The sequence below is a fragment of the Xenopus laevis genome, chromosome 9_10S (genome assembly GCF_017654675.1).
Source record: "Xenopus laevis strain J_2021 chromosome 9_10S, Xenopus_laevis_v10.1, whole genome shotgun sequence".
NCBI classification, from domain to species: Eukaryota; Metazoa; Chordata; class Amphibia; order Anura; family Pipidae; genus Xenopus; species Xenopus laevis.
Window position 1 is genome coordinate 84,698,103 of NC_054388.1, and position 20,610 is coordinate 84,718,712.

The window sequence follows — 20,610 nt, forward strand, 5'->3', positions numbered from 1 at the left end:
GCAGGAGTGTCTATTACAACCTCCAGGGAGACACCCAGTCCTGCAGCAACCAGAGGTTTTTGGTTGTACAATCTGAGCTTCTCTATATTATCACTCATTTTTACTTAGCATTTTGTTTATATGTAAATAATATCTGCAATATGATAATAATCAATAGTAAAGTTTAGCATTGCTGTTTAAAACTGCCTTTTAAGGCAACAAATTATGATACAGCAATAAAATGTGTGATGTATTGGGCATCTTTTAAATTTATTCAAATCTTTGTACAGACAGTGTGCAAGGGAACAAAAAGGCTGTTCTGTAACTCATCTATATTGTGCAATGTTGTTAGTGGCATGATTACACTGGATATAAAATTTCTACAAATGTTGCATTCATTATTGATTAGATAGTGAATAATTATTGTAAAGTATAAGGATCTTATAAGTCACCAAGGGGTTGATAACCATTTAAAAGCACAAGGCCCAAGGACTTTTATACAGATCATGAAACTCCGAGGTGACTTTCAATATTCTCACATTTTACAACTACATGACTAAGCACCAATTATCACTTATATTACTAAGCTCCATTTATAAGGATATAATTTACAGGTTGTTATAGTGTGATAATTAAAGAAACATAGATTTTATGGTTAAAAAAAGTTTTGACTACACCAAAATACCAGTATACAAATAAATGTTTATTAAATGCTCTTTTTCTAAATAACTAAACTTATAATTTGTATGTTTCCATTTAGTACCAGGCTTCCCCTACCCTGCAGCTACAGCTGCTGCTGCTGCTGCTTACAGAGGTGCACACCTCAGAGGCCGAGGCCGTACAGTCTACAACACATTTCGTGCTGCAGCACCCCCTCCTCCAATCCCAGCTTATGGCGGGTAAGAAATGATTCCTTTTTATGCTAGTATAATATTTTTCCTAGCAGCAAAATGCGCTCTTTAAAAAAAAAAAAAAAGAACTGCATGGTGTTCTTGTCTTACCACAGAAACTAACACAGCATGAAGCCAGGCCAAATGCCTGAAGTAGTACACCTTACACAAGCTATTGAAAAATGACTGTAATTTGTACTGTCATGCTTGGTGGCTTTAAGCATTTGATATGTCACATGTTGTTATGTAAATTCTCATGGAGCTTAAATGCTGCAGAAACAAAGAAATTGTTACAATTGAAGATGTATCTTTGATGATTGCAAACATCTGGTCATTAAGAAGGTCGGACAAAGCTGAGAACTAGAAACTCCCCCCGGATTCTGATTAATATGCTTTTGATCTGCTAGGAAAATCCATATTTGCTGTCTTTTTGAGTAAATGTGGAATATTGCATGTTGCTCAAAAGATTGTATTCGCTGTGCTTTCATTGACATTATCTATTCTAAAGGGGATGGTAATTAGCCTTTTCATCTTTGAATTAATTGCCCCATTTTGATGTCAGACAATGTGTGCCATTTTATAATGCTAGTAGTTGGTTTGCTTAGAAAAATGAAAATCTCTTCCCATGTCATAAGGGACTATGAGATTGGTCAGGCCAAACTAAATATTACATTGATCATTTCTGTATAGTGTCAGTCTTGTTACTCTGAAAGGATTGTCATTTACATGCCCTTGTAGTTGAACATACAAGTAGTCTGCATTTGATGGGTAACTTTTCAACAACTGCTATAAGAAAATACTGAAATTTCAGCTTTTGTCTCCACCCAAACTCATGTTAAGGAAATCATTTACATAGTAATGGTAACAACTTTAGACTTGAAATATATGTGGTATATATGGGTTTTCATTTTCTACAATTGTTCATTTTTATATCATGAAAAATGGTTAAGTATACAATTCACTTTAAGTCAAAACGTATTTCAGCAACACAGCTTCTATCTGTTTCATGATACCTCTTCAGGCAAAACATACATATGTTTCAGAACTATTTATGGTCATTAAAACTAAAGGACTGTTATACTGTATATGGAGATGTCCCAAAGGTATATAAGTTAATTCTTAATTAAGAAAGATTAAATATGTTCTTTTGTGGTACAGTTTCCTTGCCTGATCTCATCTTCTCAATAGGACTCTCAACAGTTTCAAAGACCGATTTGTGCTAGAGACCTCTAAAAATTTAAAATGTCATTTATTTTTGAACAGTGAATCTCCCAAAATTGACAACCCCCCTGTTTTAATCAGAAGTCACAAAGCTTTCATTACTTTTACATGAAATAGTGATATAATACCTTATTTTATGTATTTCAGTTTATTTCATTATTTGTAAAATGGCGATTATTTTGTTCAATGTCTAACTTTTGTTTCTGACAGAGCACATTCTGATATCCTATAGCACATTGGTATGAAATATTAATTAGGATTTTATAATGACATAGATTACAGTATACAGTATATTGTGGTATAAAGCCCCTCATAATTGCATATTGCATACTTATACATACACACACGCTATATACAGTATATATCTATATATATAGATATATATATATCTATATATACATATATAGAAAGAAAGACCAGCAACACCAGGGTTTTTGCAAAAAATTTAAAAAGTGTTATCCGTCGGATACATATGCAATAACACTTTTTCAATTTTTTGCAAAAACCCTGGTGTTGCTGGTCTTTCTTTCTATAAATATATATTTCCTTACCGTGCACCCAGGTATTGTTTCCAAATGGAGTGCTGTCCACAACTCAAATATATACGTATATATAGAGATATATATATATAGATATATAGATATATAGATATATAGATATATATATAGAGATATATATATATATATATATATATATATATATATATATATATATATATATACACAATACATACTATATATACAGATTAAGAAATACAATAATCAATTACATGAATAAAAAACAATAAATTCACTTGACTATTAGCTGCTGTGGAGTTTTAAATCTAAGACCTTTCAATACCCTAACAAAACAAAATGACTCCCATGTAATTGGCAGGAGATTTATTATAATAAGTCCCTCTGCATTAAAGGATTAATAATGTAATCAGGAAAAAGTGAATTTAGCTGTGCTGGATTAAATCTGAATTTGTAATTTTTTAAAATAAAAAATAATATAATGATAATAATAATAATAATCTTTACTATTTTTTTTTAAAAAAAATTAATTTGACCTAACTCCCAATCAGGGTCCCAAAAAGTCTTTTTTTTCTGATTTTCTAACAAAAACCAGTGCAAGACCCTCAAAAATCATGAAGGAAAACAATCTTAAAATTGTAAAAGGGACATCTGCCATTGACTTTTACATGACTTCAACAGATTTTAGCTGGAGTAATTTCAGATTTAGATTTTTAGCTTCTTTGGAGCATAATAAATCTTGAAAAATTCAAGTTTTTTTCTATTTCTATATATTTAGATTTTTCCCCTTAAAAACTAAACCAGAAAAATGTAAGCCTTAATAAATAGGCCCCTAAGTATTTGACTGCTTTGCAGAGATTCTTTAGCATAATTATAATTTCAGACTAGCCATATAAGATTTTTTTCAAACCTAATATTCATTCCTAATTATTTCATTGCCCCTACATCCATAGTGCACATTATGCACACTGCTGCATAAAACCTAAAGAATGTTTTGCTCATCACTATTCAACATGCAAAGTTAAACCCTCTTTTTGAGTAGAAAGTCAATTTCATACAGAGGGTGAACCATAAATCTGTGGCCAGAAAATATTACTTTATTGGTCATATCCACAAAAGCAGAGGGCAATTTGTGCATGCTATGCTATCCAATATTGGATTTGCATACATTTTATGATGCTTATTATTGAGAGAGCAATCAATTTTCTGTACAATTTATTTTGATATAAAGAAATGTCAGTGCAAACAGCAAACCTTATAACTAATACAGCTTGAAGAAATAGCATTTTCATGCCTAAAGAAAGATTCCATTGATCAATATATCATAGAAACTAAATCATTAAAGTATAACAGGCCAAAGTGCACACATAGTCATGTAGTTAAGAAAAAAAGAAAGTGGGTAGAAATCCATAAATTCAAGCAATGCCTTATTTCATTATTCCAAGTATATAGATTTCTATGAAGTAAGAAGCATTTGTGTCATGTGTGCCGACTTTTAATATCCTTTTAATAAAAAAATGGGGATAGGAAAGTCTGATATTGTAGTTATTTGAACCAATATTTGTAATATTGCACAATGTTTACTTGCACCTAAATCAGCATTGTAAAAAAGTGTGCAGTATCCTTGTTCAACCATTACTTACTCAACTTTAGATGGCAGATGGAACAATCTCTACTTCAATGGAAGATGCTTAAGGCACTGTTGTACTTTGCTTAAATAAACTTTGATAAAAAGGAAACTGTATTCATTGCTGCAAAGTGTAAGGACATTTTAAATAAGAGGGGAGTTCTGTTCATATATAGAAGTAATATCATGTTCTGAAGACCTCAAAACAAGTCAAAATAGTCCCTGGTAACATCTACTATCCATTTTAATGTACAATATGGAAACCTTTTGCAACCCATAGTGCTCTCAAACTTGTTGTAAAGATACCTGGTTCTAGGGGGTCCTGGGGGTCGGCGGGGAAATCCGCCGTGTTTGTCTGCTCCTCTGTGAACCACTCCTCTCTTGAGCACGTGCTTGGTGCACTTCATGCACTTTGCGTCTGACGATATTGCATTTTGGCGTGAGTTTTAAATATTTAAAGGTATATCTGCCTTATTCCAGTTACCCAACGTAGGTCTTATTTATTAGTTCCTGGGTGCTATTACTGTGTGTTTCTGAGTATTCCAAGTTCTCATCCCTGCCTGTCCCCTGACCTCATCTAGTTCACTACCTGTCCTGACCTTTGCCTGTGTATTGACTTTGGATCCTGCCTTGTACTGTGTTTTGAATGAGAGACCTGAATATAAATAGGGGAGGTCCTGATCATTAACAATAAAATTGTAGCTTCACAAAACAATATGCTTTTTGCTTCCAGAATCAATGCCCCCCCCCCCGCGCACAAACATACACACTATGGGGCAGATTTATCAAGGGTCAAATTGAAAATTACATTTTTTTTCAATTTGAATTTCGAGTTTATTTTAGTGTAATTTGACTAGGGAATAGTCCAATTTCAATTTGAGTTAAATTCATTTCAAAATGTATCATGTACTGTCCCTTTAAAAATTCAAATTCGACTAACCTGCCAAATTGGTGTTTTAGCCTATGGGGGACCTCCTATAATCAATTTGGAGTTGTTTGGTGGACTTTTGACTTTAATGCATTAGGAGTGAGAAAAAATGTCACGCGTGCATCCAAAAAAAAATGTTGCCCATTGACTTCAATGAGTTCATAAAATTGTTTTTTTGTGAATTTTTTAGCAGTTTCGCTAATTTTTCGGTGAAGCAAAACAGGACTGTTTCGCTCATCACTAATCATTGACTGACAACAATTTAAATTGAAGCCTCTATGCCTCTTTTGCACAAATGTCTATAATAGTGACACTATTAATGTACTTGGAATTATCAGGTATTTTTTGGAGAAACTTGCTGTGGTCTGGTTGACTAGAACCTCATGCAGTGGCATGTGACATCTAATTTAGAATGCAAGCTTATTTAATTAAGATATTATCATTGATGCCCTTCATATTTGCCTTAAATTACTACCATTATTATGTATCATTTAAAGGAGAAGGAAAGATAAAAAGTAAGTAAGCTTTATCAGAAAGGTCTATATAAATATACCAGTAAATCATCAAAGGAATGCTGCTCTGTGTCCCCAGTCAAAAGAAACACCACATTTCTTTCCTTCTATTGTGTACTCATGGGCTTCTGTATCAGACTTCCTGTATTCAGCTTAAACCTCCAGGGCACGGCCTTGAGCATGCTCAGTTTGCTTCTCTCTCCCCTCTCCCCTCACTGCTGTAATCTGAGCCCAGAACTATGAGATGAGAGACTCAGGGAGGAAGTGATGTCACACCAAGCCAATATGGCAGCTGCTATAATAAACAAACAGAAACAAAGTCTAGAGATGTTTACTCAGGTACGGTAAAGCATTCTGCAGAATTAATATAGGGTTATAGCTTCTACTATTGTGGCTAATCTATTGGCAATAAACTGCTTCTGTAGCTTTCCTTCTCCTTTAAGACTGTTTATATTTATATTTTTAATTATAAGAAAAGGAAACACACATTTTATGGGGGGCTGCCAATATTTTAGTCACCCCTCACTTGTTTTTTTTTGTCCCAGTGCTCCTTTTTTTAAAAAAAGGTAAATGCCAATGGCATTAGGTGTATTATTATTTTTATTATTATTTTTAATTTTATTAACATGTATTTATAAATTGGCAACAGATTCCAGTGGTGTAGAATAAATGGGTGTATACATTGAACATTCAGATTAGATTAAAAAATAACAAAAATCAAAAATGTATTGAGTCCTGTGTTGGTGGTTCAATCTTTTGTGATTTTTAATTTGGCAACATTCTGGACATTCCTATAGTTCATCTAGGTCGAGGGCTCAGCCATATAATTACAAGAAATATTAAGATATCAAGATATTTTAATGGTCATTGAAAAAAAAAAATAACAATGAATAGATATGCTTTTTCTTTAAATACATGAACAATTTTGGGTATATTAAAAAGATAAAATCTATTAAGAAGATCTTGCATATCTAACTTACTAAAATTATATCTATTGAAAAATACAGTGACATATATTTCTAATGCGAGGATCTTCATAAATATTTCTGAAGGTCATTGTGTTAAACAAAGAATGTAATATCTTGTTAATGGGAGTAATGTTACTAGCCTTGCAACTGGTCTTTATTTTATTTTATTTTCAAATTTTTTGGCTTTATATGTTACGCCCACATATCTAGCATCCAGAAAGCATAACGATTTAGATTTTTTTAAAATATTTTGCTTATTATTGTTATTACTTTCTTTCAGGCCTTCGCCTATTCAACTTCCAGTCTGTTATTCAAACCACTGCCCGGTTGCCAAGGTCAGTGACCCTAGCAACCAGATAGCAGTTTTAATGCCAAACTGGAGAGCTGCAGAACAAAAAAGGTAAATAATAGAAAAAAAAATCATCACAAAAGTTCACTTTAAGGTCAATATTCATTTTAATTACTTTGATGCTAGGGGCATTTCACAATGTATCATTATTTTAATATATTGTTTTACTTGTGTTACAAAAAAATATAAAAAGTTAAACATAAGATATATTTCTAAAAGTGCACAGACATGGCTTGAATGATAAAACTATATTTGAAATGGAAATGTATTCATAAGATCGAAAGCAGGCCAATCACAAAAAGTGATGGAGGAACGAAGTACAAAGGTGATAGAATAAAGGAATATATATGTAAAGGAATCTATAATAAAAAATGTTGCAATAGCTTTTAGGGTGTTTGGTATCAATTAGAGCATACACATGACATGGAAGAGTTACATGTGAGATTAAGATAGGCACTGTTGGAAAACACAATGTTAAGTGCAGCCACACTAATGGAGTACTGTATAAAAGAAATACAAGCTAAACAAATAAAATCATTTTTCCCCCGCTATTGAAAGCAGCTAAATTGTTTATTGGGTTATATCATAGTCAAGTTTTGTAAAGATTGAATACAGCTCCTTCCTTGATGTATCTATGAATAATTTAAAATAGTTGAAAGCAGTGAAAACAGCCCATCTATCTATTAACGTTAAATACTTTGTGCAATGCAGCAGATTAAATATTGATCTGAAAATATGTAAGAATTATTAAGAAATTCTTGCAGGAATTCATCCCATAACTGGATAGCTGCTGTAACATTCTGAAATGTTCTTCTATAAAACAAATTACTTGTCCACCTCATGTTTTTAAAAGTAGATTTACCTTTTTTGTTACGTATTTAATGCATCCAATTTTTCAGTTATTAGAATATGTCTGGAATGTTGAGCAGAAAATGAGTCAAGGTAGATAAATGTGGTGTTCAATTTGGATGTAATGGGGTTATATATACTGTAATAATCATTCTTACATTTTATTTTATATTATGATCACTACAACAGTGTAATACAATGCCATGCAAAATTATATTAGCAGAAGAACAAATGGCTTGATGAATGAATTTTATTTCTGGTATTATTAGTTACTTCAACTTGAGATCATAAATAGATTGTTCTGAAATGTCAAATTCTACTATAATCATTAAAATCAAAATACTATGAGTATTTGTCAACATGGTTTTTCAAGAAAAAGATCTTGCCAGACAAATTGAATTGCTTTCTTTAAGGAGGTGAGCAAAAATATTGACACTGGGGTGCAGTGAATGTGATTTATTTTTGCTAAAACATTTGATACAGTACCACACAAACAGTTACTGATTTTATTAAAGGACATGTAAACCCCCTCCATAAAAATGTAATCAGTGAACAGCCTCTTTGAAATCTTTAGATTTAGGTTAAATGACTGGAGGGTACCAAAATGAAGAAGTGTTTCTGCAGAAGATCTTTTTCACCATCTTCTTTGGATTCTTCTATCTTCTTATAACTGTAGTTTGGGCAGACACGTATGCAGTAGAGTGAAAGCCAAGCTTAGAAATGAAAAGCCTTTTCCTTTTAGTGCCCATGTGCATGACCATGTCCAGAGAAAAGAAGAGAGAAGAGGAAGAACGTTTTGCCAAAGAACTTCTGCAAAAATACTGGTGCAGTTTTCTTCTGCAAACAAGAGCACAGCTCGAGGTGTTACAATCACTGGACGGTGTGTCTAACATCCCCCAGTAATTGCAACTTTTTTTCTCTTTTAAGGAATATTGATTTTGAACATATTTGAATATTTGTATTTGAATAGATAACTGGCTAAAGGATAAATTACAAAAAGTGATGGTAAATGCAACATTTTCTAATTGGACCACTGCTGTTAGTAAAGTACCAAAGGGGTTTGGGTCCTTGGATCTTAGCCTTTTAATTTGTTTATTTATGACCTAGAGTTTTGCATTGTACTGTATTTCATTTTGATTGTGATACTAAGCTGTAAACAATACTATAAAATAAAAATGCATAATGCAGGAGAGAGATTTGACTAAATTGAAAATCTGGGTAGCAAACTGGAAATTGAGGTTCAGTGTTGATAAAGGCAAGGTTATGTACATTGACAGATATAAAATAAATGCTAGTTCTACACTAACTGGTAGAGTCATAATCTTAATTGTGGATAACACACTATACAACTTTAGACAGTGGCAGTTAATGGCTACTAAAGCAATAAAGTACTGTTCCAGTGCAAAGATTTGTGTTGTTGATTCTTTGTTTATGACTAGAACTCTAGCATTATTGGGGGTGAAGGCCAACTTCTATTGCAAAATGCACCAATTAGGACTCAAATTAGTTTGACCACATGCATTTCCTCTACAATAGCTTTTCAAATATGACATATCTGCCTGTAATACTATACAGTTCATTTGACATTACTCCATTGTGGATATTGACATAACCTGTTAAGGAAACCCTGGTTATAGTGCCAGGCACAGATGATAATTCCAGAGTTTTATTTTTTCTATGCATGATTCATCAGAGCAGGCTGAACAAGGACATTGATGAATACAAGTACTGTACCTTTCTGAATCATGTCAGCATTCTCAATAATGTCCATTTTAGCACCTTTGAATTAATAATGAGCCCTAGAGTATTTCAGGTTTTAAATATGTCAGTCATGAATTCAGTCCTCCACTTTTCATAAGACACAGACTTCCAAACAATATGTGTGTACTGTATGTAAAATATTGATATTGAACCTTAATGGACATTGAAAATGTATTTCTGTGCATTTTGAAAAGCATATATACCTCTCAAAACATCAGCATGAAAATATCTAAAAGTATCCCTTCAAACATCCTCCACTACCCTTTATTGTCAGCAATCATAGCAGGAAAATGTCTTTAATCATTGTGGGTTCCATCAGTCTGAAGTTTGCCTGAATTACTTAGTAATTAGTAGTAATTACGTAGTAGTAAGTATTATTTAAAATGATTCAGCAAAAATTATTTTTTTTTTTATAGTATTGCACTAACATACATGTTCTTCTTTCTGTGCCCCCACAGTGTTGTTTACCAGGATGGATTTTATGGTGCAGATATTTATGTAAGTATCATTTCACACATGCTTGTTGCATAATAATCTTTTGATATTGTCTAAGGTTAGAACAGTATTTGTTGTGAAGCTCTCTCTTTTCTTTATTTCCCTGTTTTACTTGTATTACTATTTCTATATATTTTTAGAGTTACTTTTGTTCATTCATGTTTGTTAGATTCAATAATGAAAATACAATTTCAGGAAAAATGAACAGCCTAAAAAAATTAAATAAATAAAAATAAAAACAATGCTGAACATTCATTCAATCCGCACCAAACATCCCAACTTAAGTCCCAGTATGAAATCTCTCATACTTTCAGGATCCACTTGAAAAGGTTGTCTGAGGAAATTCTGGACATTTGCCAATGGTGAAGTACGAAAAATGTAAACCTAAAATAACTATAGTACAAGGAAACATATTTAACCTATATAAATGCCACATTGGGATATGGAAGGAGTTTATACCTGTGAGGCTAAATTGGCTATTTAAAAGTACAGATACAGATGAATAGGCATTTGTTGGAATTATGGTCTCTCATAGGTGAAAGTTAGAGTTACTTTCAAGTCAATTTTAAGCAACTTTACAATTACTTTTCAAGATTTTCTTAATAGTTTCAGTTACCCAGGCTAACAAAAACAAATTTCTTTTAAAATAAAAGTTAATCACAGGTTAGTTGCTAGACAGTTATTCCCCATGTGCAAATTTGCCCAATGTTTTTAGGAGCCTCTTTGACTATGATGGCACATTGGGAGATTTTAGGTGCTGTAATATGGCAAAAATATAGTTGTAATGGCAAATATTACTAAACTTTAGCAGCAAATTCATACATTGCAGTATATTTAGATGACAAAACGTTCAAAATTAATTTTAGCACAATTTTAAAAAATGGTGGGAAAATTGATGTTGCTATTATTACTAACATCATTAGCAATCATTTTAATTTAATTTACTTGAGATTTTGAGCAGCTGTTTTTCCAGTGCCTTAATGAAAATCAACCTTCTTTTAGCAGCTTAGTAGTACTTAACCCCCCAAAAGATTAAAGACATTGGTGCCTTAATAAATTATGATTACATCTACAGTACATATAATTTAGTTAAATTAAATTTGTGTGGCATTTATAAATGGGCTTTAGTGGTTATTAATTTAATTAGAATACCAGTGCATTGATTGATTTACCCATTATATGACTTAAAATAGAAGAAATAGAAAACACAAAGAGGGGTGGTGGTCTTCCACAAAACTAACAGTATCATTGCTCACCCTAGGGGCACCACCAAGAGAACAAGTGCTGTGGCTATCATTATTTGACTTGCCTTAAAAATTTAAGCCCACTAAGTCATGCAAATAGAAAGTACCCTTGCAGAGTAAATAATCCTTAGGGAGTTAAGAAGCTGAAGAGTATCTTAATAATACTAATTCCTACTGTTAAATAGATCTTATTTCATAAAAAGTTGGAAAAATGTGTTACTAAAGTGTAACTGGAACACGGGAATTAACTGTGTTTGTTTAAATGAAAGCTAGTTCATCAATATTTCAATATTCCAATATTTCTTGCAGTAGCTTTATTTATTTAAGGATAGTATATTTAATGCACCTTTTGCTTCCATTCAAAAACAATATTCATATTTCAGTCTTCTTTGTCAGCTTCCTGAACCATATAGCAATTGATGTTCATATGTGCAAATGTGCAAATCCTCTTACAAAGGTGCAGAGGTGCAAAGTCCTCTTACCATCACTGTACAGAAATGTCCCCGGTCCCTCTACCCCCACTCCCAAGTTTTTAATCCTCCGCCATCCCACCCCTCATCACTACCAAACTCAGGCAGTAGGGATGTCGCGGACTGTTCGCTGGCGAACTTGTTCGCGCGAACATCGGCTGTTCGCGTCCGCCGCAAGTTCGCAAACGTCGCGCGACGTTCGCCAATAGGCGTTCGCGTCAAAATCGTTCGACCATTCGATCGCTAAAATCGAACGATTTTCGTTCGATTCGAGCGAAAATCGTTCGATCGAACGATTAAAATCCTTCGATCGTTCGAATCGAACGATTTTCGGATGTTCGAAGTTCGCAAACTGTTCGCAAACTGTTCGCAAATTTTGCCGGTGTTCGCGAACGGCGTTCGCGAACACATTATCGGCGGTTCGCTACATCCCTATCAGGCAGCTCTTTATTTGTGGGTGGGGGGTGAAGTGGGAGAATGCAGGCACATTTCCAAGTGAAAGGAAAGACAAAGGCGCTAGACTACAGGTCAGGGTGCAAAGTGTGAAACACATGATGGCTTGCAATACTTTCTTTTTTGCTCTTTGCAACCTCCACCAGTAAATGATCCCTGTAATTTCATTCATTGAATTTATCACTGGTTATGTTAAAAACGGGATCTAAATGAACTATCAGCGTAAAGTTGCTGTACTGAAGACAAGATGCAATAAGTCAGCGCTGAATGATGCAATCTGTCTGGCCTAGGAACACTCTCACAGACCTGAGTATCCCTGACCATATCTGGTCTGCCCTGATCATATATGCCCCTTACATACATGTATCATTAAGCATCCCTGTACCTGTGTATTAACAGCCATTCATATACCAATATATAAATTGATAATATATTTCTGTTAAAAAAACATGAAATTGAAAACTTTGCCATTGAGAAAAAAAAACGGACATCTCTGAAATGTGATTAAAAAAAGAAGAAGAAAGTACCCTGTTTTGACCTAATATACTATCATTTCACAACTCTTAATGGGTTATTTTTCAAGGTCCAAACATATCTCAATATTGTCTGCTACAAACTCCGATCTAAGCCACTCTGGGTTTTATTATCACATTTTCGCGAAAATTTGCTTTGCGGTTAAAACCCGCAGGTTTCACCCGATTTTCACGATTATTTTGGAGTTTTCACCCGAAACCTCAGATTTTTGTCTGAAACCTCAGAGACCCAGCACACATCAATAAAATCATTGGTACTTCTCCCATTGACTTATATACAACCTCGACAGGTCTGATATGCCGGAATTTCAGATTCAAAGTTTTCAGATTCAAAGTTTTCCAGCCTCGGGGTTTAATAAATTCAGAAATTTTTTTAAAAGCCGATTTTATTTTAAAAAAATCACAAATTTTTCGTGATTTTTGCATTTGGGGCTTATTAAATAACCCCCTACTCCTTTATTCATATGTAATGATAATAATAAATTAAAGTAGGGAATTCAATATTTATGAAATTTTTTTTTAGACAACCTCATTGGAGTATAAAGTGCAAATGCTAGTAGTGAAATCTAAGTAACTAAATTGCCATTCATAAATATCAATTAATTACTTAAAATAGTAAATAGATTATACTACTTAGGGGGCGATGACTAGATTTGATTCCCGAAAAACTTCAATAATTCATTAACAAGAGAAGTAGTTAATCATGATTTCTCGGAATAAATTATAAAGCCACTTGCTCAGATTAAAAAGAAAGGACAAGAAAATGATATAGAGAATGGTGGAGTTGTCCCATAAGCTGCTGAAAATGTGTTAATTACCTAAAGAAAAAGACAAATCAGAGAATGATAAACAATTGATGTAAAGTACTGTATATATAACATAAATATAAATGTAGCTCTCCTACCTTTAATGAAGTTGTAGATCCCTTACCTTTACTTGTTATCTAACATGCTAGTGAATTTTGTATTTTACTGCTTTATAATAATAGTGTATAAAATAATGTGTGATTCTAAGACTAGTGCCACATGTAGGCTAAAAATGAGCCCCTACGCAGACATTAGTCTCCTCTCCTGCCTGCACCCAGAACCATTGTGTCAGTTTGGGTGCAAGCACATGCTTCTGATTTTGGTGAAGAAACACGAGACTTGGCATTCTCACTCTGAAATCAGCTGCCTGTACCAGGAGAGGAAGCTGATTCCAGCGTAGGGGCTGATTTTCAGCCTGCGTATTTCAACCCCCATGTGGCACTAGCCAAAGCAATCTCAAAACTAGAAACAAATGATATACAGGTATGGGATCCATTATCTGGAAATCTGTTATTCAGAAAGTTATGAATTATGGGAAGGCCATCTCCCATAGACTCAATTTTAATAATATACAGTAATTTCATTTTGAAAATAAAATAGTACTTGTACTTGAGCTCAACTAAGATGTACTGAATCCTTATTTGAGGAACAACAATTCTATTGGGTTTACCTTACCTGTTTAAATGATTTATTAGTAGACTTAAATTATAGGCATCCAAATTACAGAAAGACCCCTTATCTGGAAAACCCCAGGCCACAAGCATTCTGGATAACAGGTCCCATACTTGTACTTTTGTGTACCTTGAATAAAACAGATTTTAAAACATTTACGGATAGTCTAATGTCTAGTATGCCACAACATTTGAAGCTTTGCATCTTTGCAATAAAAAGTCAGCATGAAAAGCCATTAAGAGGCAACCTGCAATGCACCAAATGTAGAGCTTGTTTCTAGCATCACAGCTTTGTAATTTGGATGAAAGGATGGAAACAATTCAATGCTGCTGATATTGTGTCTAATTTATGGACACAAAATGAATAACACTCAGACACAATGCTTGTGTTTAGTTATTTTTATGTTATAGTTAAAATAACTCAAGTACAAACACAATGCCATGATAAACATTGCTAATATTTTCTATAGTTGTGCCCCAATTAGATTCTTATGTTTATGGACAGAGGTTTCCAATATTTATCAGTACATACAGGTACATGGCTTATTATTGTGGTAATTTATAAATTGCAGGCTACAGTTACAAAGTTATTGGTCTTGTTATACCTCAAGGTTGTTCATTTATTTTTTCAGTGCTTGTTCATTGGCAATCTTCCACTTACTGTAGTGATATCTCCCTGTGGTTAGTAACATTAAGCTCCAACATCAGAGCTATCTAAATTAGTATAGCTGAAATAAAATGCCTTTTCAGCTTCACACTGTTCATACTGTTCATGCTTGTTATTATCTGTGTTGTGTTGTTACTTAATTGTAGTATTTATGTATTACATTTTGATTTAGAAATATTCATGAATGTGTTATATTTTCAAATATTTAAATACAGAGGTGAACAAAATAATAAAAATACCACATAAAAAGAAGGTTATGTTTGTTACTAAATCACCATTACAGGCATGCAGATACAATAAGATTTATTTTAAGCTGTCAGTTATCAAAATGTGTTTTGACAATTAGAGCTTTAATGTGTAAACTTCCAAAGGAACAAGAGGCAGCTAACAAATTTCCAAAGATGTCAAATAGTTGTGGCCTGAATTGAAGGTGCATCTCAAAAAGTCCAAAATCAATCAAAATTGGAATGATCCTAACACAACCAAAGAATAATATTATTATTATTGTCATTATTATTATTAATAATAATAATAATAATAATAATAATAATAATAATAATAATAACAACATATCACAATTGTTTTAGCCCAAAATGTCAGGTGCCCTATTTGATCATGAACTACCTTATGAGGGGACATTTTATAGAGATGCAACAGAAGCAAATGTTGTGAATAATAGTAAACTGAACAAAAATATTATTTTTTTCACCATACTGTTATTAATCAGATGCACAAATATGGGACTATTTTTAGCACATGGCATTTTCATGTGCATAGGTTTATAAAGAAATAGCAGGATATTTTCAGTAGCAAATTATATCAGGACCTAATGAACTGCTCAGTTGGAAAGACAACGTTGATTGGCCAAGCTGAAGACATTGCACGCTGTTCAGTTTATCAACATCTCACCAATGGACTGGGATTTAATTAATAGAAAATGCAGTTATAATCAGGAGCAAAGTCACCTAGAGTTATGGGCTTCCTGTAGATAGTCACAGGACCACTGTCCCTGCATAAATAGAAGCAGAAGCATCTACAGTATATCTTGATTATTTGTTGACTTTTCAAAAAACAATATATTCAGCTATGTGCATATATTTATCCTACGTCAGAAATCCCATGGAATATGTCAGGAGTGAAAAGAGAAACCAGATGTGTGCTAGCATCACCAATGCCATTCTGGGAGGGAGTTTTTTCTGCACTGTTGATTAAACAGAATTGTAGCTACAGTATGAGCAAAGTTTTAGTCATACAGTACTATTTGTCAGACAGTGCTACTTTATTCGCAGAACAACCACAGGCATTTATTGTTAATTGTTAGCTTTAACTGTACCCCACACATGCACACAACACAGTATATGATATTTGCATTGTGAACATTCAAAAAACAAACTTTTTTTGTCTGAGCAATAAAAATTCCAATGTTGGCTGCCAAAAAAACTTAAATCTGATCAGATTGAATTTGGTACAAAGTTTTCTAAAATGTGAAACATTGTGGATATATATTAAAACACCTTAGAGCTGTTTACAGAATGTGTAAGATTAAAATCAACTCAATGATTCATTTTTGTGATAAAAACATGTTATGCTCTTTTGGGCAGATTAATTGTGCTTTAATACCTAGATTTATTTATTGAATTGAGAAAATTCCATAGATGATGGACATGCATGCAACCAAACTCTCATTATGGCATTTGAAATTGGGAGGTAATGCTGGTTGTCATTTTTGGAGAAAGCTTTAAATTTTGTCCTGAAAGATATTGCAATATTATGGTCTTTCCTTGTGCTCTTTGTATGAAAAGGCCCTTATAGAAGGATTCTCTAGGAAGAAATTTTAATTGCTGTTTTTTTAGTAGACTGTATTATAAAAGTGTAATTCACAAATTCAAATTAGATTTCAAAACTCTAATGACTGGTTAATCAAAGAAAAAAAAATTTGAATGTAAAAAATCTGCATCTAAAATTTGATGAGTTTTTGTAAAAGTTAATGGGAGTTTTCCTAGGCAAAATTCAGGCCATTTCTTTTTATTTCTAGTTTTTGAGTTTTAATTTGAGTTTTCTAGTTTTTTAAGCTTATAAACTTGAAAAAGTCAAGGTAATCTAGTTTTTTACATTCTGCTTTTTCATTAATAAGCAAACATTTTAATTTGTTTTTAAATTGTGAGTTTATTCAAAGTAGAAAAAAAACATCCCAAACCTCACAAGTTTGATTTTTGATAAATAAGCTCATAAGTATTGTAGTGAAAAATAAGACAAACAATTGAAAAGAAAGATATTTTAATTGTACACTGATGATATACTTGACATACAGTGCAAGGCTATTATTATCTTTATAAATTATGAATATAGTTAAAACATATTCCACAGTGCTTTAAAGAGAGTATATGATTCACAATAGTCCATGCCCCAATGAAGTTAACAATTTATCTCCCTATCACATTCACACAATGGTTATTTTTTTGGGGCTCTAAAGGGGGCATTTATTAAATTGTGACTTTTTCAAGTCTGACTTTTTGCCGCCAAAAACAGAAAAATATGTGGTAAAATGACAAAACCGGAACAAATCTGAATCTGAACAGATTCTAAGTAAATTGAAATCACGTTGAAGTCAATGGCAGACATCCCTTTTACAACTGGCAGATCTTTCTTTGCTTCATGTTTTTCAGGTTTTCTTCACGCTTTTGTCTGACAATATAAAAAAAGTCACTATTATAATGCAAGTCAAAAAAAAATTGTGGTTTCATACTTTTTCAGTTTAGATCTTTTGATGAATGACTGATATTCATGGAAATCAGTTTGTAAATTAAGTCATAAAAATTAGAAAAATTTGAGTTTTAGTAAATCTCCCCTGGGAGGCACATTTATCAAAGGTCGAATTTCGAATACATGTGAGTTTTTTAAAACTCCTGTCTCCCATACATTTGAAATTTGACCAATTAAAGTGTATTATTAAAATCAAATTTTTACAACCTCTATGAATTTTAACGACCCAAAAATGGGAATCAAATTTGAAACAAATTAGATCAAACTCAATTTGAGTTTTTCTTCGAAAAAAACTTGAATATCAGGAAGGCTGCAGACAGCTCAAAATTGATCCCTGGACCTCTCCCATTGACTCCCATGGACTTAGGCAGGTGAATTCTTAAAGGGCAAGAGTATGATAAATCTCAAAAATCTAATTCAAATTTTTTTAAAAACTCGAATTGAATTTGAATAACTCCCTATAACTGTCAAATTTGACAGTTTTGTCCATAAAAAAATGTTGAAAATTCGAATTTTTAATTCGACCCTCGGGGGCAGATTTATCAAGGGTCGAATTTTCTAATTGAAAAAACATCAAAATTCGAATTCAAAAAGACCAACCAAAAATTAAGTTGACTTTTTAAGGTCAAATAGGTCCATTTTCTTTTGAATTCGGTCAAATTGGAATCCTACAAATCAAAGGAATATCGCATTCAATCAAATTTGATTCAAAATATGTTCTAGGAGGTCCCCCATAGGCTAAAACAGCAATGTGGCAGGCTTTAGATGGCAAATGGTCGAAGTTGAATTTTTAAAGAGACAGTACATGATAAATTTCAATATTCAAATTTTCATATTTTTTTCAAATTCAAATCAAATTTGAACTATTCCGTAGTCAAAGTACACAAAAAATAGCTTGAGATTCGAATTTTTTTCATTCAGAAATTCACCTCAACCTTTGATAAATCTACCCCTAAGTGTTGGAGGAAAAGGGGGTATAAAACTCATGCAAGTACTATAGTTGCAAGGCAGTAATGCTAGCTAAATTGTTGTAAATAAATATATGGTGATAGACTCTAGGCCTCTAAGAATGGACAGTAAACTGGCAAAGTTCTTTGAGAGTATGTTTACAACAGAAGTTTACATACTTTTTTAAATATCATGCACTTTCTTGTCCTTTCCATATAATTATGCACTTTCTTTCCATATAATTATAAGGTTTAGAAAGCAAAGGGACCAAGTAGTCCACATAGACACTGCAGTGGCAAGTTCTAATTGAAACAAAAATGGTGTTTGTTTTATCTGAAGAGACTGGCCTCTTTCAGTTAATTGGCATGCCGAGATAATTCTGAAATGCTTGATATCACATTGTGGTCCAGTGAACAGGAAGCTCTGCTGCTTTCACAGTCTGATAATAAATGCATGGCTGAGCACAGCTCTTTCTAAATTCATGTTTTTGTCTGTCCTATTTGCCTAATTAAACAGCTGTAATTATTTGTTACATACAACTGAATGTGAATTTAAAAAAAAATAATTCTAGATATGAATTTACAAATGAGAAACCTTTGTCACTTTGTCTTTCCTACATTTTATACTATTGCACGCAACTAATTGAGATGCAGCTGTGTACTATATTGTGCATTTTAATGTAAATGCCTAGATGAGGTGCGAAGAACACTGTACTCAAATAAAGATAAGGAAACATATAGGGGAAAGAATCAAGGGTCTAAATCTAAATTTATTTAAAAAATTAAAGTCCACCAAACTACTCCAAATTGATTGTAGGAGGTTCCCCATGGGCTAAACACCGATTCAGCCGGTTTTAGATAGCAAATAGTTGAATTTGGATTCTTAAAGGGATAGTACAGTACATGATGAATTTCAAAATTTGAATTTTGATTTTTTTTTTTAAATTCAAATTGAATTTGGACTTTCCCCTAGTTGAATTACACTGCTATAAAAATTCAAATGTAAAAATTTGAGTTTTCACTTCAACCTTTCATAAATCTACCCCATAATATATTAGCTGAATTGTGGTATTTGCTGATTAATAATAAATAAATCATTATTAGCCAACACTGAGTATATAAAAGTCCAACAGATTCTGTAAATAATGTTGTATAAGATTTATGAACATTGTACTCATTAATTTTAGGATTAAACTCTGACGCATGGGAACTATACTGGTCTCTATATTTTTATCAACATTGTTTATTACTGATGCGTTAAAGTGTTATTTCTTTTTCTAGGGAGGTTATGCAGCTTATCGATATGCTCAGCCTGCTACAGCAACTGCAGCAGCCTATAGTGACAGGTAAGCTTTAATTATATCTTACATTTATCACAGAAGGATCCAAATGATTATGCTTTTGTAAGCTTCTATGCTTTATAAATCCTTAAAATGTTTGTATTATAATCTAATAAGCACATTTAAATGCTGCTAATGATTCTTGGAAATTCATTGACCCCCAGTGCCCTGGTAGACACACAAGTATTACACAAAGAATTTCCAAGCAAATTAGTTCTACTATACTCCTATAAGTATGTGTGTATATATATATATATATATATATATATATATATATATATATATATATATATATATATATATATATACATACACACACAAAAGCATTTTTGCTCATTGCATCACATATTTCCCTCCTTATAAATGAATCCTCATGTATTTCTATTTTTACACTACTAGAACCTGAAGCTATATAATTAAGGAGAATATTGGAGAAATAATCATGAAACTCATAGTAACATAGTAAGTTAGGTTGAAAAAAGACACACGTCCATCAAGTTCAACCTTTTAACTTTTTTTAACCTGCCTAACTGCCAATTGATCCAGAGGAAGGCAAAAAAAACCATCTGAAGCCTCTCCAATTTGCCTCAGAGGGGGAAATAATTCCTTCCTGACTCCAAAA

General features: G+C 32.7%; 1 protein-coding gene across 5 annotated transcripts in view; it reads left to right on the forward strand.

The window, feature by feature from the left end:
* The window catches only part of LOC121398856 (RNA binding protein fox-1 homolog 1-like), a 351,364-nt gene that overhangs the window by 282,814 nt on the left and 47,940 nt on the right, over positions 1-20,610 (forward strand). For 3 of the 5 annotated variants that reach the window (XM_041578303.1, XM_041578304.1, XM_041578306.1), the window contains exons 8-11: positions 740-878; positions 6,921-7,040; positions 10,058-10,097; positions 19,930-19,994. In XM_041578303.1, coding sequence (XP_041434237.1) covers positions 740-878; positions 6,921-7,040; positions 10,058-10,097; positions 19,930-19,994 — 364 coding nt within the window. The remainder of the gene's footprint in view (positions 1-739; positions 879-6,920; positions 7,041-10,057; positions 10,098-19,929; positions 19,995-20,610) is intronic. The other 2 variants (XM_041578305.1, XM_041578307.1) reach the window with 1 other exon arrangement.